Here is a 25,297-nt window from a genome sequence, read left to right as displayed (position 1 = left end):
GGAAGAAGTGATTGTAAAGTTCATTTGTTGGCTAAACACAAAGAACATCATCTACTTACCTAAACCAAATTGCATTAGAAGGTAAAATATCCTTTAGTAATTCTGTTTCAAAAAATTCCATATAAAGATTATCTAGTACAGGTGAAAGAGGGTTACCCATTGCCATACCAAATTTTGGAGCATAATAATCTCCATTGAATTGAAATACACAGTCTTTTATAACAATTATATCAGTTCAATTAAAATTGACTTTGAAACAGGTAAATGAATATCATTAAAGACATCAAATAAGTATTCTACAAGGTCATCAACTGGAAAAAGTGAGGAAACATCAAAGCTAACTAGTTTGAAATCAAATATAAACATTGATATTGTTTAGATTGTTGACTATATCTACATTGTTCATGATATTAGAATTCGATAACTAAAATTTTTTACAATTTACATGTAATGGAGCCTACTGAACTTACTATAAGCCTTGCAGGAAAATCATGTTTATGTGTTCAGATAAGTCCATACATATATGGCAATGAAGGGGACAAAGATGACAAAATTTGATAAGGCAACCATTACCTTTCAACAACAAGTTCATTTCTTTATTGAAATGGGAATTAATTGCTTCTAAGTGATGATCTAGATAAATTAGATAACTTTATTATCGATGAAATTTGTAAATTGGTAAGATTATGAACACTTGTTGTCTGTCTTCAAGAATCGCATGTTTACCAAATGGCGTCCTAGCTTAGTCTCTTCGATGAATTTCAACTGACTGTCATATTTCTCTCTTGTGTCTGCCCTGGTGATGTGATTATTGCACGAATGTTCACTTGAGAACTTATCATGTTTCATTTTTCCTGTGAACTCATAGAAATGAGAGAATTAGGGAGAATGATTTGATAGACAGAGGGGAGGTAGTAAAAGCTTTGCGGAAGATAAAAGCCGGCAAGGATGCGGGTTTGGATGGTATTGCAGTGGAATTTATTACAAAAGGGGTTGACTGTATTGTTGACTGGTTGGTAAGGTTTTCTAATGCATGTATGACTCATGGTAAGGTGCCTGAGGATTGGCGGAATGCTTGCATAGTGCCATTGTACAAAGGCAAAGGGGATAAAAGTGAGTGCTCAAATTAAAGAGGTATAAGTTTGTTGAGTATTCTTGGAAAATTATATGGGAGGGTATTGATTGAGAGGGTGAAGGCATGTACAGAGCATCAGATTGGGGAAGAGCAGTGTGGTTTCAGAAGTGGTAGAGGATGTGTGGATCAGGTGTTTGCTTTGAAGAATGTATGTGAGAAATACTTAGAAAAGCAAATGGATTTGCATGTAACATTTATGGATCTGGAGAAGGCGTATGATTGAGCTGATAGAGATGCTCTATGAAAGGTATTATGAACGGATGATGTGGGAGGTAAGTTGTTAGAAGCAGTGAAAAGATTTTATCGAGGATGTAAGACATGTGTACGTGTAGGAAGAGAGGAAAGTGATTGGTTCTCAGTGAATGTTGTTTTGCGGCAGGGGTGTGTGATGTCTCCATGGTAGTTTAAATTGTTTATGGATCGGGTTGTTAGGGAGGTGAATGCAAGAGTTTTGGAAAGAGGGGCAAGTATGAAGTCTGTAGTGGATGAGAGAGCTTGGGAAGTGAGTCAGTTGTTGTTCGCTGATGATACAGCGCTGGTGGCTGATTCATGTGAGAAACTGCAGAAGCTGGTGACTGAGTTTGGTAAAGTGTGTGAAAAAAGAAAGTTAAGAGTAAATGTGAATAAGAGCAAGGTTATTAGGTACAGTAGGGTTGAGGGTCAAGTCAATTGGAAGGTAAGTTTGAATGGAGAAAAACTGGAGGAAGTAAAGTGTTTTAGATATCTGGGATTGGATCTGGCAGCGGATGGAACCATGGAAGCGGAAGTGGATCATAGGGTGGGGGAGGGGGCGAAAATTCTGGGAGCCTTGAAGAATGTGTGGAAGTCGAGAACATTATCTCGGAAAGCAAAAATGAGTATGTTTGAAGGAGTAGTGGTTCCAACAATGTTGTATGTTTGCGAGGCGTGGGCTATGGATAGAGTTGTGCGCAGGAGGATGGATGTGCTGGAAATGAGATGTTTGAGGACAATGTGTGGTGTGAGGTGGTTTGATCGAGTAAGTAACGTAAGGGTAAGAGAAATGTGTGGAAATAAAAAGAGCCTGGTTGAGAGAGCAGAAGAGGGTGTTTTGAAATGGTTTGGGCACATGGAGAGAATGAGTGAGGAAAGATTGACCAAGAGGATATATGTGTCGGAGGTGGAGGGAACGAGGAGAAGTGGGAGACCAAATTGGGGGTGGAAAGATGGAGTGAAAAAGATTTTGTGTGTTCGGGGACTGAACATGCAGGAGGGTGAAAGGAGGGCAAGGAATAGAGTAAATTGGATCGATGTGGTATACTGGGGCTGACGTGCTGTCAGTGGGTTGAATCAGGGCATGTGAAGCGTCTGGGGTAAACCATGGAAAGCTGTGTAGGTATGTATATTTCCGTGTGTGGGCGTATGTATATACATGTGTATGGGGGTGGGTTGGGCCATTTCTTTCGTCTGTTTCCTTGCGCTACCTCGCAAATGCGGGAGACAGCGACAAAGGAAAAAAAAAATAAAAAAAAATACATATATATATATATATATATATATATATATATATATATATATATATATATATATATATATATATATATATATATATATATATATATATTTATATATATATATATATATATATATATATATATATATATATATATATACATATATATATATATATATATATATATATATATATATATATATATATATATATATATATATATATATATATATATATATTTATATATATATATATATATATATATATATATATATATATATATATATATATATATATATATTTTTTTTTTATACTATTCGCCATTTCCCGCGTCAGCGAGGTAGCGTTAAGAACAGAGGACTGGGCCTCTGACGAAACATCCTCATCCAGCCCCCTTCTCTGTTCCTTCCTTTGGATAAAAAAAAAAAAAAAGAAAAGAGAGGGGAGGATTTCCAGCCCCCCGCTCCCTTCCCTTTTAGTCGCCTTCTACGACAAGCAGGGAATACGTGGGAAGTATTCTTTCTCCCCTATCCCCAGGGATAATATTTATATATATATATATAAATATATATATATATATATATATATATATATATATATATATATATATATATATATATATATATATATATATATATATATATATATATATATATATATTGGAAAGGATCACAATTTTGTGCGTGATCAAGATTTTCTTATGAGTCCACGGGGAAAATGAAACAGGATAAGTACCCAAGTGCACTTTCGTGTGATAATCACATCATGAGGGGACCCACAAGAGAGAAATATAACAGTCAGTTGATAGGCATCGAAGACAAGAAGCTAGGACGCCATTTGGTAAACATACGCTTGTTCATGTCAGACAACGAGCCTTCATCTTTACACGAAAGTGCACTTGGGGACTTATCGTATTTCATTTTCTCAGTGGAATCATAGGACGCTTCACATGCTCTGATTCAATCCACTGACAGCAAGTGAACCCCGGTATACCACATCGATCCAATTCACTCTATTCTTTGCCCTCCTTTCACCCTCCTGCATGTTCAGGCCCCGATCACACAAAATCTTTTTCACTCCATCTTTCCACCTCCAATTTGGTCTCCCTCTTCTCCTCGTTCCCTCCACCTCCGACACATACATCCTCTTGGTCAATCTTTCCTCACTCATTCTCTCCATGTGCCCAAACCATTTCAAAACGCCCTCTTCTGCTCTCTCAACCACGCTCTTTTTATTTCCACACATCTCTCTTACCCTTACGTTACTTACTCGATCAAACCACCTCACACCAACATTGTCCTCAAACATTTCATTTCCAGCACATCCATCCTCCTGCGCACAACTCTATCCATAGCCCACGCCTCGCAACCATAAAACATTGTTGGAACCACTATTCCTTAAAACATACCCATTTTTGCTTTCCGAGATAATGTTCTCGACTTCCAAACATTCTTCAAGGCTCCCAGGATTTTCGCCACCTCCCCCACCCTATGATTCACTTCCGCTTCCATGGTTCCATCCGCTGCCAGATCCAATCCCAGATATCTAAAACACTTTACTTCCTCCAGTTTTTCTCCATTCAAACTTATCTCCCAATTGACTTGACCCTCAACCCTACTGTACCTAATAACCTTGCTCTTATTCATATTTACTCTTAACTTTCTTCTTTCACACACTTTACCAAACTCAGTCACCAGCTTCTGCAGTTTCTCATATGAATCAGCCACCAGCGCTGTATCATCAGCGAACAACAACTGACTCACTTCCCAAGCTCTCTCATCCACAACAGACTGCATACTTGCCCCTCTTTCCAAAACTCTTGCATTCACCTCCCTAACAACCCCATCCATAAACAAATTAAACAACCATGGAGACATCACACACCCCAGCCACAAACCTACATTCACTGAGAACCAATCACTTTTCTCTCTTCATATGCCTTACATCCTCGATAAAAACTTTTCACTGCTTCTAACAACTTGCCTCCCACACCATATATTCTTAATACCTTCCACAGAGCATCTCTATCAACTCTATCATATGCCTTCTCCAGATCCATAAATGCTACATACAAATCCATTTGCTTTTCTAAGTATTTCTCACATACATTCTTCAAAGCAAACACCTGATCCACACATCCTCTACCACTTCTGAAACCACACTGCTCCTCCCCAATCTGATGCTCTGTACATGCCTTCACCCTCTCAATCAATACCCTCCCATATAATTTACCAGGAATACTCAACAAACTTATACCTCTGAAATTTGAGCACTCACTCTTATCCCCTTTGCATTTGTACAATGGCACCATGCACGCATACCGCCAATCCTCAGGCACCTCACCATGAGTCTTACATACACTGAATAACCTTACCAACCAGTCAATAATACAGTCACGCCCTTTTTAAATAGATTCCACTGCAATACCATCCAAACCTGTTCCCTTGCCGGCTTTCATCTTCCACAAAGCTTTTACTACCTCTTCTCTGTTTACCAAATCATATTCCCTAACCCTCTCACTTTACGCACCACCTCGACCAAAACACCCTATATCTGCTACTCTATCATCAAACACATTCAACAAACCTTCAAAATACTCACTCCATCTCCTTCTCATATCACCACTACTTGTTTTGACATCCCCATTAGCGCCCTTCACTGAAGTTCCCATTTGCTCCCTTGTCTTTCGCACTTTATTTACCTCATTCCAGAACATCTTTTTATTCTCCCTAAAATTTAATGATACTCTCTCACCCCAACTCTCATTTGCCCTCTTTTTCACCTCTCTCACCTTTCTCTTGACCTCCTGTCTCTTTCTTTTATACACCTCCCACTCAATTGCATTTTTTCCCTGCAAAAAACGTCCAAATACCTCTCTCTTCTCTTTCACTAATAATCTTACTTTTTCATCCCACCACTCACTACCCTTTCTAATCAACCCACCTCCCACGCTTCTCATGCCACAAGCATCTTTTGCGCAATCCATCACTGATTCCCTAAATACATCCCATTCCTCCCCCATTCCCCTTACTTCCATTGTTCTCACCTTTTTCCATTCTGTAATCATTCTCTCCTGGTACTTCCTCACACAAGTCTCCTTCCCAAGCTCACTTACTCTCACCACACTCTTCACCCCAACATTCACTTTTCTTTTTTGAAAACCCATACAAATCTTCACGTTAGCCTCCACAAAATAATGATCAGACATCCCTCCAGTTGCACCTCTCAGCACATTAACGTCCTAAAGTCTCTCTTTCGCGCGCCTGTCAATTAGCACGTAATCCAATAACGCTCTCTGGCCATCTCTCCTACTTACATACGTATACTTATGTATATCTCGGTTTTTAAACCAGGTATTCCCAATCACCAGTCCTTTTTCAGCACATAAATCTACAAGCTCTTCACTATTTCCATTTACAACACTGAACACTCCATGTATACCAATTATTCCCTCAACTGCCACATTACTCACCTTTGCATTGAAATCACCCTTCACTATAACCCGGTCTTCTTCATCAAAACCACTAACACACTTATTCAGCTGCTCCCAAAACTCTTGCCTCTCATGATCTTTCTTCTCATGCCCAGGTGCATATGCATCAATAATCACACATCTCTCTCCATCACCTTTCAGTTTTACCCATATTAATCGAGAATTTACTTTCTTACATTCTATCACATACTCCCACAACTGTTTCAGGAGTAGTGCTACTCCCTCCCTTGCTCTTGTCCTCTCACTAACCCCTGACTTTACTCCCAAGACATTCCCAAACCACTCATCCCCTTTACCCTTGAGCTTCGTTTCACTCAAAGCCAAAACATCCAGGTTCCTTTCCTCAGACATACTACCTATCTCTCCTTTTTTCACATCTTGGTTATATCCACACACATTTAGACACCCCAATCTGAGTCTACGAGGAGGATGAGCATATATATATATATATATATATATATATATATATATATATATATATATATATATATATATATATATATATATATATATATATATATATATATATATATATATATATATATATATATATATATATATATATATATATATATATATGTATATATGTATATATATATATATATATATATATATATATATATATATATATATATATATATATATATATATATATATATATATATATATATATATATATATATATATATATATATATATATATATATATATATATATATATATATATATATATATATATATATATATATATATATATATATATATATATATATATATATATATATATGAATATATATATATATATATATATATATATATATATATATATATATATATATATATATATATATATATATATATATATATATATATATATATATATATATATATATATATATATATATATATATATATATATATACATATATATATATATATATATATATATATATATATATATATATATATATATATATATATATATATATATATATATATACATATACACACATACACACATATACACACATACATATATATATACATATGAAAAATGTAAGAAATAATTTTGAAAACTGAAACTTCTAGCTTGAAATGAAATGAAAAAATGAATGTCACATAATGGTTCAACCTCTAGCTATGGAAAAGGGAAATGTATAATTTATTTACAAAAACGTCAATAGTAGTTTTCATCAATTTAACCACTGTATCATACTGCCTGGTCCACTTCTCTTATCATGAAACTGGAATATTGGCTCATGATGTATCTCAATTGTCTTCATTACACAAAGTACAACCATATCTTGGATGCATGAGGGTAGGTAGTTGGTCATCCGCCATAATAAAGCCTTGACAGACCAAAAGTTTATCTGCACCCTACCTTTTCCAGTACATCCATGAAAAACGTCTTTTTACTTTCCATCTTTATCACTTTGAATAATGCTCCCTTTGTTCACATTTCAATGAACGAATAAGCTTCAATGACTAAGCTACATTCTTTTCCAATTTCACTATTTTCTTGTCAAAGCAGCTTGTATGAAAACTATCACTCCAGTAACACAACTATAAACATTTACTTCCCCTTTAAAAAAGTCCTGGGGAAGTCTGTCTCGATACACTGCGGGTCATTCCACCATCTGGCGAGGTTTGTGTTGCAATGGTTCTTAATTCACAAAAGTAGCAGTATCACTGGTGGGCGGAAGAACATTCTTGTAACCATATATATATATATATATATATATATACATATATATATATATATATATATATATATATATATATATATATATATATATATATATATATATATATATATATATATATATATATATATATATATATATATATATTCCTATGAGTCCACGGAGAAAATGAAACAGTTTAAGTTTTGTGTGCTCTAACAGAGAAACCAGCTGTGTTCATGTCACAAAGTCTTTTTGTAATTTAGAAAAATACAGTAATTTGAGTAATGATGATATTAATATTCTTAAGAGTTTAGTGTATGCCAGTTTGTCAAAACCAGTGGAAGCTAATTGCCCTAAAAGATTCATAAGAGCTATTAACACCTAAAAAAAAAGACAAGGATATACATATTACTAAAGCAGAAAAGGCTAACACTGTTGTGATTTTAGACTAAAGTAACTATTTATCTAAAATGAATGATCTTCTAAATCATGACACAACATATTCTAAACTTAGTAAAAATCCCTCAGAAGCAGTTAATTCTCACTTCAATAAAGGAATGAAGCTGTTGTTGAAAGGTAACATTTCTCTTATCAAAAATTTGTCACTTTTGTCCCCTTCATTGCCATATATGTATGGACTTATCAAAACACATAAACAAAATTTTCCAGCAAGACCTATTGTGAGTTCAGTAGGTTTCATCACATATAAATTGTCAAAATGGTTAGTTTTCTTATTAAGCCCTTTAGTGGGTAAGGTCTCAAATTCTAATATCATGGACAATGTAGATTTAGTCAACAAGCTAAACAATATCAATACTAATTTTGATTTCAAAAGAGTTAGCTTTGATGTTTCCTCACATTTCACTAAAGTTCCAGTTGATGACCTTTTAGAATATTTATTTGATGTCTTGGATGATATTCATTTACCTGTTTAGAAGTCTAATTTCATTGAACTGATAAAATTGTGTAGAAAAGACTGTGTATTTCAATTTAATGGAGATTATTATGCTCAAAAATTTGGTATGGCAATGGGTAACCCTCTTTCACCTGTACTAAGTAATCTTTATATGGAATTTTTTGAAACAAAATTACTAAAGGATATCTTACCTTCTAATGCAATTTGGTTTAGGTATGTAGATGATGTTCTTTGTGTATGGCCAACAAATGAAAATTTACAAACATTTCTCCCCTTACTTAACAATTTTGTACCTTCCATCAAATTCACTGTAAAAAATGAAAATAATGGTATGTTACCATTTTTAGATTGCATGATCCATAGACAAGGAAACAAGTTTAAGTTTAGCATATACAGAAAACCCACCAATGTATGCTCATATATCCATTATTACTCATCTCAACATGACAGAGTTAAATCATCATCATTTTAATCTATGTTCTTTAGGGCATTACGTATTTGCAGTCCAGAGTTTATTGATGATGAGTTTAAAAAGATTTATTCGATTGGATCTAAGTTAAAGTACCTTAGATCTTTCATTGATAAATCCCTTAAATTAGCAAAGGAATCATTTTATAGAGTTGAGCCCAAACCTCCCATTGAGACCAAGAATCTTTTAGTTCTCCCTTTCAATAATAAATTCACTTTGCTTCACATGTTGCTTAAATCCTTTAATGTAAATGTTGCCTTTAGCAACAATAATACTATAAAGAATATCTTAATCAGGAATTCACCAAAAAATTCTCTTGGTTCCATCTATAAAGTTCCTTGTGGAAACTGTGATGAATTTTATGTTGGTCAGACTGGTGAGGATCTTTCTGTTCGACTTAAGCAACATAAACATAGTATAAGAACGGGACAAGAATCAAATGCCTTGTTTGATCATGTTAAAAACTATGATCATTGTTTTGACTGGAGTAACGCCATCTCAGTTGTTAACTCTAACTCTATTACCAAGAGAAATATCATTGAATCTTCTATTATTAAATACACAAAGAATTATAATCTTAATATTAGTGATGGTCTTTACAAATTATATAACTTTGTTGTTGATAGGATTTGTAAAATGATAAGTTTATGAACGCTCGTTGTATGTTTTGGACAATCACATGTTTACCAAATGGCGTCCAAGCTTAGTCTCTTCGATGTATATCAACTGACTGTTATATTTCTCTCTTGTGTCTCCCCTGATGATGTGATTATTACACGAAAGTGCACTTGGGAATTTTCGTGTTTCATTTTCCCCGTAGACTCATAGGAATATCTTGATCACGCGCAAAATTGTGATCCTTTCCAATATATATATATATATATTATTATTTTTTTATTATTATACTTTGTCGCTGTCTCCCGCGTTTGCGAGGTAGCGCAAGGAAACAGACGAAAGAAATGGCCCAACCCCCCCCCCATACACGTCAGCCCCGGTATACCACATCGCTCCAATTCACTCTATTCCTTGCCCTCCTTTCACCCTCCTGCATGCTCAGGCCCCGATCACACAAAATCTTTTCCACTCCATCTTTCCACCTCCAATTTGGTCTCCCTCTTCTCCTTGTTCCCTCCACCTCCGACACATATATCCTCTTGGTCAATCTTTCCTCACTCATCCTCTACATGTGCCCAAACCACTTCAAAACACCCTCTTCTGCTCTCTCAAACACGCTCTTTTTATTTCCACACATCTCTCTTACCCTTACGTTACTCACTCGATCAAACCACCTCACACCACACATTGTCCTCAAACATCTCATTTCCAGCACATCCATCCTCCTGCGCACAACTCTATCCATAGCACACGCCTCGCAACCATACAATATTGTTGGAACCACTATTCCTTCAAACATACCCATTTTTGCTTTCCGAGATAATGTTCTCGACTTCCACACATTCTTCAAGGCCCCCAGGATTTTCGCCCCCTCCCCCACCCTATGATCCACTTCCGCTCCATGGTTCCATCCGCTGCCAGATCCACTCCCAGATATCTAAAACACTTCACTTCCTCCAGTTTTTCTCCATTCAAACTCACCTCCCAATTGACTTGACCCTCAACCCTACTGTACCTAATAACCTTACTCTTATTCACATTTACTCTTAACTTTCTTCTTCCACACACTTTTCCAAACTCAGTCACCAGCTTCTGCAGTTTCTCACATGAATCAGCCACCAGCGCTGTATCATCAGCGAACAACAACTGACTCACTTCCCAAGCTCTCTCATCCCCAACAGACTTCATACTTGCCCCTCTTTCCAAAACTCTTGCATTTACCTCCCTAACAACCCCATCCATAAACAAATTAAATAACCATGGAGACATCACACACCCCTGCCGCAAACCTACATTCACTGAGAACCAATCACTTTCCTCTCTTCCTACACGTACACATGCCTTACATCCTCGATAAAAACTTTTCACTGCTTCTAACAACTTTCCTCCCACACCATATATTCTTAATACCTTCCACAGAGCATCTCTATCAACTCTATCATATGCCTTCTCCAGATCCATAAATGCTACATACAAATCCATTTGCTTTTCTAAGTATTTCTCACATACATTCTTCAAAGCAAACACCTGATCCACACATCCTCTACCACTTCTGAAACCACACTGCTCTTCCCCAATCTGATGCTCTGTACATGCCTTCACCCTCTCAATCAATACCCTCCCATATAATTTACCAGGAATACTCAACAAACTTATACCTCTGTAATTTGAGCACTCACTCTTATCCCCTTTGCCTTTGTACAATGGCACTATGCACGCATTCCGCCAATCCTCAGGCACCTCACCATGAGTCATACATACATTAAATAACCTTACCAACCAGTCAACAATACAGTCACCCCCTTTTTTAATAAATTCCACTGCAATACCATCCAAACCTGCTGCCTTGCCAGCTTTCATCTTCCGCAAAGCTTTCACTACCTCTTCTCTGTTTACCAAATCATTTTCCCGAACCCTCTCACTTTGCACACCACCTCGACCAAAACACCCTATATCTGCCACTCTATCATCAAACACATTCAACAAACCTTCAAAATACTCACTCCATCTCCTTCTCACATCACCACTACTTGTTATCACCTCCCCACTTGCGCCCTTCACCGAAGTTCCCATTTGCTCCCTTGTCTTACGCACTTTATTTACCTCCTTCCAGAACATCTTTTTATTCTCCCTAAAATTTAATGATACTCTCTCACCCCAACTCTCATTTGCCCTTTTTTTCACCTCTTGCATCTTTCTCTTGACCTCCTGTCTCTTTCTTTTATACACCTCCCACTCAATTGCATTTTTTCCCTGCAAAAATCGTCCAAATGCCTCTCTCTTCTCTTTCACTAATACTCTTACTTCTTCATCCCACCACTCACTACCCTTTCTAATCAACCCACCTCCCACTCTTCTCATGCCACAAGCATCTTATATATATATATATATATATATATATATATATATATATATATATATATATATATATATATATATATATATATATATATATATATATATATATATATATATATATATATATATATATATATATATATATATATATATATATATATATATATATATATATATATATATCTGTTTCCCATTTTAGAAAGTTAATACAAGGAGGGGAGGATTTCCGGCCCCCCGCTCCCGTCCCCTCTAGTCGCTTTCTACGACACGCGAGGAATACGTGGGAAGTATTCTTTCACCCCTATCCCCAGGGATAATATACATATATATATACACACACATACACACACACACACACACACACACGCGCGCACACACACACACACACACTCACATACATATATATACATATGAAAAATGTAAGAAACAATTTAGAAAACAAACTTTTAGCTTGAAATGAATGAAAAAATGAACGTCACATAATGGTTCAACCTCTGGCTATGGAAAAGGAAATGTACAATTTATTCACACAAACGTCAATAGCAGTTCTCATCAATTTCACCACTGAATCAATAAGCTTCAATGTCTAAGCTACATTTTTCTCCAACTTCACTATTTTCTTGTCAAAACACCATGCATGAAAACTATCACTCCAGTAGCACAACTATAAACCGGGGTTGACGTGCTGTCAGTGGATTGAATCAAGGCATGTGAAGCGTCCGGGGTAAACCATGGAAAGCTGTGTAGGTATGTATATTTGTGTGTGTGGACGTGTGTATGTACATGTGTATGGGGGGGGTTGGGACATTTCTTTCGTCTGTTTCCTTGCGCTACCTCGCAAACGCGGGAGACAGCGACAAAGTATAAAAAAAAAAAAAAAATATATATATATATATATATTGTGGGAGTATGTGATAGAGTGTAAGAAAGTAAATTCTCGATTAATATGGGTAAAACTGAAAGTTGATGGAGAGAGGTGGGTGATTATTGGTGCATATGCACCTGGGCATGAGAAGAAAGATCAAGAGAGGCAAGTGTTTTGGGAGCAGCTGAATGAGTGTGTTAGTGGTTTTGATGCACGAGACCGGGTCATAGTGATGGGTGATTTCAATGCAAAGGTGAGTAATGTGGCAGTTGAGGGAATAATTGGTATACATGGGGTGTTCAGTGTTGTAAATGGAAATGGTGAAGAGCTTGTAGATTTATGTGCTGAAAAAGGACTGATGATTGGGAATACCTGGTTTAAAAAGCGTGATATACATAAGTATACTTATGTAAGTAGGAGAGATGGCCAGAGAGCGTTATTGGATTACGTGTTAATTGACAGGCGTGCGAAAGAGAGACTTTTGGATGTTAATGTGCTGAGAGGTGCAACTGGAGGGATGTCTGATCATTATCTTGTGGAGGCTAAGGTGAAGATTTGTATGGGTTTTCAGAAAAGAAGAGTGAATGTTGGGGTGAAGAGGGTGGTGAGAGTAAGTGAGCTTGAGAAGGAGACCTGTGTGAGGAAGTACCAGGAGAGACTGAGTACAGAATGGAAAAAGGTGAGAACAATGGAAGTAAGGGGAGTGGGGGAGGAATGGGATGTATTTAGGGAATCAGTGATGGATTGCGCAAAAGATGCTTGTGGCATGAGAAGAGTGGGAGGTGGGTTGATTAGAAAGGGTAGTGAGTGGTGGGATGAAGAAGTAAGAGTATTAGTGAAAGAGAAGAGAGAGGCATTTGGACGATTTTTGCAGGGAAAAAATGCAATTGAGTGGGAGATGTATAAAAGAAAGAGACAGGAGGTCAAGAGAAAGGTGCAAGAGGTGAAAAAAGGGCAAATGAGAGTTGGGGTGAGAGAGTATCATTAAATTTTAAGGAGAATAAAAAGATGTTCTGGAAGGAGGTAAATAAAGTGCGTAAGACAAGGGAGCAAATGGGAACTTCAGTGAAGGGCGCAAATGGGGAGGTGATAACAAGTAGTGGTGATGTGAGAAGGAGATGGAGTGAGTATTTTGAAGGTTTGTTAAATGTGTTTGATGATAGAGTGGCAGATATAGGGTGTTTTGGTCGAGGTGGTGTGCAAAGTGAGAGGGTTAGGGAAAATGATTTGGTAAACAGAGAAGAAGTAGTGAAAGCTTTGCGGAAGATGAAAGCCGGCAAGGCAGCAGGTTTGGATGGTATTGCAGTGGAATTTATTAAAAAAGGGGGTGACTGTATTGTTGCCTGGTTGGTAAGGTTATTTAATGTATGTATGACTCATGGTGAGGTGCCTGAGGATTGGCGGAATGCGTGCATAGTGCCATTGTACAAATGCAAAGGGGATAAGAGAGAGTGCTCAAATTACAGAGGTATAAGTTTGTTGAGTATTCCTGGTAAATTATATGGGAGGGTATTGATTGAGAGGGTGAAGGCATGTACAGAGCATCAGATTGGGGAAGAGCAGTGTGTTTTCAGAAGTGGTAGAGGATGTGTGGATCAGGTGTTTGCTTTGAAGAATGTATGTGAGAAATACTTAGAAAAGCAAATGGATTTGTATGTAGCATTTATGGATCTGGAGAAGGCATATGATAGAGTTGATAGAGATGCTCTGTGGAAGGTATTAAGAATATATGGTGTGGGAGGAAAGTTGTTAGAAACAGTGAAAAGTTTTTATCGAGGATGTAAGGCATGTGTACGTGTGGGAAGAGAGGAAAGTGATTGGTTCTCAGTGAATGTAGGTTTGCGGTAGGGGTGTGTGATGTCTCCATGGTTGTTTAATTTGTTTATGGATGGGGTTGTTAGGGAGGTAAATGCAAGAGTTTTGGAAAGAGGGGCAAGTATGAAGTCTGTTGGGGATGAGAGAGCTTGGGAAGTGAGTCAGTTGTTGTTCGCTGATGATACAGCGCTGGTGGCTGATTCATGTGAGAAACTGCAGAAGCTGGTGACTGAGTTTGGAAAAGTGTGTGGAAGAAGAAAATTAAGAGTAAATGTGAATAAGAGCAAGGTTATTAGGTACAGTAGGGTTGAGGGTCAAGTCAATTGGGAAGTGAGTTTGAATGGAGAAAAACTGGAGGAAGTGAAGTGTTTTAGATATCTGGGATTGGATCTGGCAGCGGATGGAACCATGGAAGCGGAAGTGGATCATAGGGTGGGGGAGGGGGCGAAAATCATGGGGGCCTTGAAGAATGCGTGGAAGTCGAGAACATTATCTCGTAAAGCAAAAATGGGTATGTTTGAAGGAATAGTGGTTCCAACAATGTTGAATGGTTGCGAGGCGTGGGCTATGGATAGAGTTGTGCGCAGGAGGATGGATGTGCTGGAAATGAGATGTTTGAGGACAATGTGTGGTGTGAGGTGGTTTGATCGAGTGAGTAACGTAAGGGTAAGAGAGATGTGTGGAAATAAAAAGAGCGTGTTTGAGAGAGCAGAAGAGGGTGTTTTGAAGTGGTTTGGGCACATGGAGAGGATGAGTGAGGAAAGATTGACCAAGAGGATATATGTGTCGGAGGTGGAGGGAACAAGGAGAAGAGGGAGACCAAATTGGAGGTGGAAAGATGTAGTGAAAAAGATTTTGTGTGATCGGGGCCTGAACATGCAGGAGGGTGAAAGGAGGGCAAGGAATAGAGTGAATTGGAGCGATGTGGTATACCGGGGTTGACGTGTTGTCAGTGGATTGAAGCAAGGCATGTGAAGCGTCTGGGGTAAACCATGGAAAGATATGTAGGTATGTATATTTGCGTGTGTGGACGTATGTATATACATATGTATGGGGGGGGGGGCTGGGCCATTTCTTTCGTCTGTTTCCTTGCGCTACCTCGCAAACGCGGGAGACAGCGACAAAGTATAATAAAAATAGATAATATATATATGAGAGCGGGGAGCTGGAAATCCTCCCCTCTCGTTTTTTTTTTTTTAATTTTCCAAAAGAGGGAATAGAGAAGGGGGCCAGGTGAGGATATTCCACCAAAGGCCCAGTCCTCTGTTCTTAACGCTACCTCGCTAACGCGGGAAATGGTGAATAGTTTGAAATATATATATATATATATATATATATATATATATATATATATATATATATATATATATATATATATATATATATATATATTTTTTTTTTTTAATTTTTTTTTTGCTTTGTCGCTGTCTCCCGCGTCTGCGAGGTAGCGCAAGGAAAGAGACGAAAGAAATGGCCCAACCCACCCCCATACACATGTATATACATACGTCCACAAACGGAAATATATATACCTACACAGCTTTCCATGGTTTACCCCTGACGCTTCACATGCCCTGATTCAATCCACTGACAGAGCGTCAACCCCGATATACCACATCGATCCAATTCACTCTATTCCTTGCCCTCCTTTCACCCTCCTGCATGTTCAGGCCTCGATCACACAAAATCTTTTTCTCTCCATCTTTCCACCTCCAGTTTGGTCTCCCACTTCTCCTCGTTCCCTCCACCTCCGACACATATATCCTCTTGGTCAATCTTTCCTCACTCATTCTCTCCATGTGCCCAAACCATTTCAAAACACCCTCTTCTGCTCTCTCAACCACGCTCTTTTTATTTCCGCACATCTCTCTTACCTTTACGTTACTTACTCGATCAAACCACCTCACACCACACATTGTCCTCAAACATCTCATTTCCAGCACATCACCCTCCTGCGCACAACTCTATCCATAGCCCACGCCTCGCAACCATACAACATTGTTGGAACCACTCTTCCTTCAAACATACCCATTTTTGCTTTCCGAGATAATGTTCTCGACTTCCACGCATTCTTTAAGGCTCCCAGGATTTTCACCCCCTCCCCCACTCTATGATCCACTTCCGCTTCCATGGGTCCATCCGCTGCCAGATCCAATCCCAGATATCTAAAACACTTTACTTCCTCCAGTTTTTCTCCATTCAAACTTACCTCCCAATTGACTTGACCCTCAACTCTACTGTACCTAATAACCTTGCTCTTATTCACATTTACTCTTAACTTTCTTCTTTCACACACTTTACCAAACTCAGTCACCAGCTTCTGCAGTTTCTCACATGAATCAGCCACCAGCGCTGTATCATCAGCGAACAACAACTGACTCACTTCTCAAGCTCTCTCATCCCCAACAGACTTCATACTTGCCCCTCTTTCCAAAACTCTTGCATTCACCTCCCTAACAACCCCATCCATAAACAAATTAAGCAACCATGGAGACATCACACACCCCTGCCGCAAACCTATATTCACTGAGAGCCAATCACTTTCCTCTCTTCCTACACGTACACATGCCTTACATCCTCGATAAAAACTTTTCACTGCTTCTAACAACTTGACTCCCACACCATATATTCTTAATACTTCCTCCACTAGCTGCACAGCGTATTCCTAAGGTCCCTATCCTGCCAACTCACCCATTACATCTTGATAAATCGGATATCAAATTTATCATAAAGATTGGGGAGGGTAACTGTGGAGAGGTGCACAGAGGAGTAATGACTAATGCTCAAGGACAACAAGAGACTATTGTCATCAAGACACTTAAAGCTGTTGGTCAAATTGATGACCTTAAGAGAGAAATTGATATAATGAAAAAACTGAAACACAAGAACATTGTACCACTTTGTTGTCTGGTGGAGACTGATGGAGAAGATATGTACATGGTGATGGAATATTTACCAATAGTTTCACTCAAGGATTATGTTAAGGCTCATAAGGAACACATGAAAGACGATACACTCCTCAAATTTGCCATGGACATTGTTGAGGGAATGGACTATCTTGAACAGTGCCGGATCATCCACCGTGACCTGGTAGCACGCAATATTCTTGTTGCAGATCAGCACAATGTTAAGATTACTGACTTTGGCCTGGCTCAACAGCGAAATAAAGGAAATTACTATATTCGTCAAACACACCGGGCCTTACCTCTTCCTTGGTATGCCCTTGAATGCATAGAGAAGGGCAAATTTTCACACAAGAGTGATGTTTGGTCATATGGTGTCACTTGCTGGGAGATGTTCACTCGGGGACTAGAGCCGGACCTTCCCCAAAAACCAGAGAGCCTCTTACAACCCTCAGGGGCTCTTTAAACAGCAGGGTCATTGAGATGTGAAATATCAAGATCTATAAATGAGGCAAGGGCCTCACAAGGACGACTGCTCTGGCATCAGGGGGTCGACGGCAGGGTTCCATATGAGACTAAATTATGTCGGGAATGGCTGCTCTCAACCATGGTCACAGCTTAAGCGTCTCGTCATGAGAAGAACCATCATAATGGAGTTGCACGGACTGTGATCCTTGCTGTGGTTACAAGAATGTTCTTCCGCCCACCAGTGATGCTACTACGTTTGTGAATCAAGAACCATTGCAACACAAACCTCGCCAGGTGGTAGAGAGACCCGCAGTGTATCGAGACAGACTTCCCCAGAACTTTTAAAGGGGAAGTAAATGTTTATAGTTGTGTTACTGGAGTGATAGTTTTCATACATGGTGCTCTGACAAGAAAATAGTGAAATTGGAAAAAATGTAGCTTAGACATTGAAGCTTATTGATACAGTGGTTAAATTGATGAGAACTGCTATTGACGTTTGTGTAAATAAATTATACATTTCCCTTTTCAATAGCCAGAGGTTGAACCATTATGTGACATTCATTTTTTCATTTCATTTCAAGTTAGAAGTTTCAGTTTTCTAAATTGTTTCTTACATTTTTCATATGTATATATATGTATATGTGTGTGTGTGTGTGTGTGTGTGTGTGTGTGTGTGTGTGTATATGTGCGTGTGTATGTGTATGTATGTGTATATGTATATATATATATATATGTATTATCCCTGGGGATAGGGGTGAAAGAATACTTCCCACGCATTCCTCGCGTGTCGTAGAAGGCGACTAGAGGGGACGGGAGCGGGGGGCCAGAAATCTTCCCCTCCTTGTATTTTTTTTAACTTTCTAAAATGGGAAACAGATATATATATATATATATATATATATATATATATATATATATATATATATATATATATATATATGTATATATATATATATATATATATATATATATATATATATATATATATATATGTATATATATATATATATATATATATATATATATATATATATATATATATATGTATATATATTTTTTTTTTTTTTTTATACTTTGTCGCTGTCTCCCGCGTTTGCGAGGTAGCGCAAGGAAACAGACGAAAGAAATGGCCCAACCCTCCCCATACACATGTACATACACACGTCCACACACGCAAATATACATACCTACACAGCTTTCCATGGTTTACCCCGGACGCTTCACATGCCTTGATTCAATCCACTGACAGCACGTCAACCCCTGTATACCACATCGCTCCAATTCACTCTATTCCTTGCCCTCCTTTCACCCTCCTGCATGTTCAGGCCCCGATCACACAAAATCCTTTTCACTCCATCTTTCCACCTCCAATTTGGTCTCCCTCTTCTCCTCGTTCCCTCCACCTCCGACACATATATCCTCTTGGTCAATCTTTCCTCACTCATTCTCTCCATGTGCCCAAACCATTTCAAAACACCCTCTTCTGCTCTCTCAACCACGCTCTTTTTATTTCCACACATCTCTCTTACCCTTACGTTACTTACTCGATCAAACCACCTCACGCCACACATTGTCCTCAAACATCTCATTTCCAGCACATCCATCCTCCTGCGCACAACTCTATCCATAGCCCACGCCTCGCAACCATACAACATTGTTGGAACTACTATTCCTTCAAACATACCCATTTTTGCTTTCCGGGATAATGTTCTCGACTTCCACACATTTTTCAAGGCTCCCAAAATTTTCGCCCCCTCCCCCACCCTATGATCCACTTCCGCTTCCATGGTTCCATCCGCTGACAGATCCACTCCCAGATATCTAAAACACTTCACTTCCTCCAGTTTTTCTCCATTCAAACTCACCTCCCAATTGACTTGACCCTCAACCCTACTGTACCTAATAACCTTGCTCTTATTCACATTTACTCTTAACTTTCTTCTTCCACACACTTTACCAAACTCCGTCACCAGCTTCTGCAGTTTCTCACATGAATCCGCCACCAGCGCTGTATCATCAGCGAACAACAACTGACTCACTTCCCAAGCTCTCTCATCCCCAACAGACTTCATACTTGCCCCTCTTTCCAAGACTCTTGCATTTACCTCCCTAACAACCCCATCCATAAACAAATTAAACAACCATGGAGACATCACACATCCCTGCCGCAAACCTACATTCACTGAGAACCAATCACTTATATATATATATATATATATATATATATATATATATATATATATATATATATATATATATATATATATATATATATATATATATATATATTTTTATTATTATACTTTGTCGCTGTCTACCGCGTTTGCGAGGTAGCGCAAGGAAACAGACGAAAGAAATGGCCCAACCCCCCCCCCCCATACACATGTATATACATACGTCCACACACGCAAATATACATACCTACACAGCTTTCCATGGTTTACCCCAGACGCTTCACATGCCCTGCTTCAATCCACTGACAGCACGTCAACCCTGGTATACCACATCGCTCCAATTCACTCTATTCCTTGCCCTCCTTTCACCCTCCTGCATGCTCAGGCCCCGATCACACAAAATCTTTTTCACTCCATCTTTCCACCTCCAATTTGGTCTCCCTCTTCTCCTTGATCCCTCCACCTCCGACACATATATCCTCTTGGTCAATCTTTCCTCACTCATCCTCTCCATGTGCCCAAACCACTTCAAAACACCCTCTTCTGTTCTCTCAACGACGCTCTTTTTATTTCCACACATCTCTCTTACCCTTACGTTACTCACTCGATCAAACCACCTCACACCACACATTGTCCTCAAACATCTCATTTCCAGCACATCCATCCTCCTGCGCACAACTCTATCCATAGCCCACGCCTCGCAACCATACAACATTGTTGGAACCACTATTCCTTCAAACATACCCATTTTTGCTTTCCGAGATAATGTTCTCGACTTCCACACATTCTTCAAGGCCCCCAGGATTTTCGCCCCCTCCCCCACCCTATGATCCACTTCCGCTTCCATGGTTCCATCCGCTGCCAGATCCACTCCCAGATATCTAAAACACTTCACTTCCTCCAGTTTTTCTCCATTCAAACTCACCTCCCAATTGACTTGACCCTCAACCCTACTGTACCTAATAACCTTGCTCTTATTCACATTTGCTCCCTTGTCTTACGCATATATATATATATATATATATATATATATATATATATATATATATATATATATATATATATATATATATATATCTAATCATATTTATATTTATTATACTTTATCGCTGTTTCCTGCCTAAGCGAGGTAGCGTAAAGAAAGAGACGAAAGAAAGGCTTAATCCACCCACATACACATGTATATACATACACGACCACACCCGCACATATACATACATATACAACTCAATGTATGCATATGTATACTCACACAGACATACACATATATATACATGCACATAATTCATAATGTCTGCCTTTTACTCATTCCCGTCCCCACCCCGGCACACATGAAATAACACCCCCCCCCCCCCTTCGCATATGTGCGAGGTAGCGTTAGGAAAAGGCAACAAAGGCCACATTCGTTAACACTCAGTCCCTAGCTGTCATGTATGATACACCGAACCACTGCTCCATTTCCACGAACAGGGCCCAAAAAACTTTCGATTGCTTACCCCAGACGCTTCACATGCCCTGGTTCAATCCATTGACAGCTCGTCGACCCCGGTATACCACATCGTTCCAATTCACTCTATTCCTTGCACACCTTTCACCCTCCTGCATGTTCAGGCCCCGATCACTCAAAAATCTTTTTAACTCCATCTTTCCACTTCCAATTTGGTTTCCCACTTCTCTTTGTTCCCTCCACATCTGATAACATACATCCTCTTTGTCATTCTTTCCTCACTCATTCTCTCTATGTAACCAAACCATTTCAAAACACCATCTTCTGCTCTATTAACCACACTTGACCACACTTGACCACACATCTCTGTTACCCTTTCATTACTTACTCAATCAAAACACCTCACACAAGATATTGTCCTCAAACATCTCATTTCCAGCACATCCACACTCCTCCGAACAACTCTACCTATAGCACACGCCTTGCAACCATATAACATTGTTGGAACCACTATTCCTTGAAACATACCCATTTTTGCTTTCCAAGATAACATTCTCGACTTCCCCACATTTTTCAATGCTCCCAGAACTTTGGCCCTGTCCCCCACCTTATAATTCACTTCTGCTTTCATGGTTCCATCCGCTGCCAAATCCACTTCGATTTATATGTAACACATTACTTCCCCAAGTTTTTCTCCATTCAAACTTACCTCCCAGTTGGCTTCCCCCTTAACCCTACTGTAACTAATGACCTTGCTCTTATTCACATTTACTCTCAGCTTTCTTCTTTCACACACTTTACCAAACTCCGTCACCAGCTTCGGCAGTTTCTCACCTGAATCATCCACCAGCGCTGTATCATCAGCGAACAACAACTGACTCACTTCCCAACCTCTCTCATCCACAACAGACTACATACTTGCCCTTCTTTCCAAAACTCTTCCATACACTTCGCTAACAACTCCATTCATAAACAACTTAAACAACCATGGAGATATCACGCACCCCCGCCCCAAACCACCATTCGCTGAGAACCAATCACTTTCCTCTCTTCCTACTCGTACACATGACTTACATCCTCGATAAAAACTTTTCACTGCTTCTAACAACTTGCCTCCCACACCATATATTCTTAATACCTTCCACAGACCATCTGTATCAACTCTATCATATGCCTACTCCAGATTCATGAGTGCTACAAAGAAATCTATCTGTTTTTCTAAGTATTTATCACATACATTCTTCAAAGCAAACACCTGATCCACACATTCCCTACCACTTCTGAACCACACTGCTCTTCCCCAGTTTGATGCTCTGTACACACCTTCACCCTCTCAGTCAATACCCTCCCATATAATTTCCCAGGAATACTCAACAAACTTAGTCCTCTGTAATTTGAGCACTCACTTTTATCCCCTTCGCCTTTGTACAATGGCAATATGCAAGCATTTCGCCAATCCTCACGCACCTCACTATGAGTCATCCATAAATTGAATAACCTTACCAACCAGTCAATAATACACTCACCCCCCTTTTTGATAAATTCCACTGCAATACCTTCCAATCCCGCTTCCTTGCCGGCTTTTATCTTCCGCAAAGTTTTTATTACCTCTTCTCTGTTTACCAAATCATTCTCCTTAACCCTCTCACTTTGCACACCACCTCGACCAAAACACCCTATATCTGCCACTCTATCATCAAACACATTCAACAAACCTTCAAAATACTCATTCCATCTCCTTCTCACATCACCACTACTTGTTTTCACCTCCCCATTATCCCCTTTTACTGATGTTCCCATTTGTTCCCTTGTCTTACACACTTTATTTACCTCCTTCCAAAAAACATCTTTTTATTCTCTCTAAAATTTAATGATACTCTCTCACCCCAACTCTCATTTGCCTTCTTTTTCACCTCTTCCACTTTTATCTTGACTTTCTCCCTCTTTCTTTTATACATCCTAAATACATTCCATTCCTCCTCCACTTCCGTTCCGTCCTTTGTTCTCACTTTTTTCCATTCTGCACTCAGTCTCTCCTGGTACTTCCTAACTCTATTCTCCTTCCCAAGCTCACTTTCTCTCACCACTCTCTTCACCCCAATATTCTCTCTTCTTTTCTGAAGACCTCTAAATATATTCACCTTTGCCTCCACAAGATAATGATCAGATATCCCCCCAGTTACACCTCTTAGCACATTAACATATAAAAGTCTCTTTCGCGCTCCTATCAATTAACACGTATTCCAATAGCGCTCTCTGGCCATCTCTCCTACATACATACTTACACTTTTGCATATCTCTCTTTTTAAGCCAGGTATTCACAATCACCAGCCCTTTTTCAGCACATAAATCTACAAGCTCTTCACCATTTCAAACATCACTATAACCTGGTCTCGTGTATCAGAACACTCACTGAGATGCTCCCAAAACACTTGCCTCACATGAAGTTTCTTCTCATGCCCAGGTGCTTATGCACCAATAATCACCCATCTCTCTCCATCCACTTTCAGTTTTACCCATATGATCTAGAGTTTACTTTCTTACACTCTATCAAATATCAAAAAGGGTGTTTTGGTTTGATTGGTGAGGGAAGTGAAACTGTCTGGGAGAATAGTGTGGTAAAGAGAGAATAGGTAGTGAAAGGTTTGCGGAGGATGAATGCAGGCAATGCTGCGGGTTCGGATGGCATTGTAGTGGAATTCAAAAAAAGGGGGAGACTGAGTTCTAGATTTCTTGGAAATGATTATCACTGTATTTATGGATCATGGTGACATGCCTAAGGATTGGTGGAATGATCTCATAGTGTCATTGCACAAAGGCAAAGGGGATAAAGGTGAGTTTTCAAATTACAGAGGAATAAGTTAGTTGAGTATTCTTGGGAAATTTTATGGGAGGGTATTGATTGAGAGGGTGAAGGCATGTACAGAGCATCAGATTGAGGAAGAGCAGTGTGGTTTCAGAAGTGGTAGAGGATGTGTGGATCAGGTGTTTATTTTGAAGAATGTATTTGAGAAATACCTAGAAAAACAAATGGATTTGCATATAGCATTCATGGATCTGGAGAAGGCATATGATAGGGTTGAGAGAGATGCTTTTTGGAAGGTGTTAAGAGTGTATGGTGTGGGAAGTAAGTTGCCAGAAGTAGTGAAAAGTTTTTATCGAGGATGTAAGGCATGTGAACGTGTAGGAAGAGAGGAAAGTGATTGGTTAGTAGTGAATGTCGGTTAGCGGCAGGGGTGCGTGATGTCTCCATGGCTGTTTAATTTGTTTATGGATGGGGTGGGTGGGAAGGTGAAAGCAAGAGTTTTGGAGAGGGGTGCAAGTGTGCAGTCTGTTGTGGATGAGAGGGTTTGGGAAGTGAATCAGTTGTTGTTCGCTGATGATACAGCGCTGGTGGCTGATTCGGGTGAGAAACTGCAGAGATTGGTGACTGAGTTTGGTAAATTGTAGGAAAAAAGAAAGCTGAGAGTAAATGTGAATAAG

At 38.9% G+C, this 25,297-nt stretch overlaps 1 protein-coding gene across 1 annotated transcript; it reads left to right on the top strand.

Moving 5' to 3' along the window:
• Nucleotides 1-17,465: 17,465 nt before the first annotated feature.
• On the top strand, nt 17,466-18,191 carry LOC139754922 (tyrosine-protein kinase SYK-like). Its single transcript, XM_071672743.1, has one exon. It carries the CDS (start codon nt 17,595-17,597, stop codon nt 18,189-18,191), a length of 597 nt encoding a protein of 198 aa, XP_071528844.1. The 5' UTR covers nt 17,466-17,594.
• Nucleotides 18,192-25,297: the final 7,106 nt, after the last annotated feature.

Source organism: Panulirus ornatus, chromosome 18 (assembly GCF_036320965.1).
Source record: "Panulirus ornatus isolate Po-2019 chromosome 18, ASM3632096v1, whole genome shotgun sequence".
NCBI classification, from domain to species: domain Eukaryota; kingdom Metazoa; phylum Arthropoda; class Malacostraca; order Decapoda; family Palinuridae; genus Panulirus; species Panulirus ornatus.
This window is presented reverse-complemented; position numbering and strand designations above follow the sequence as displayed.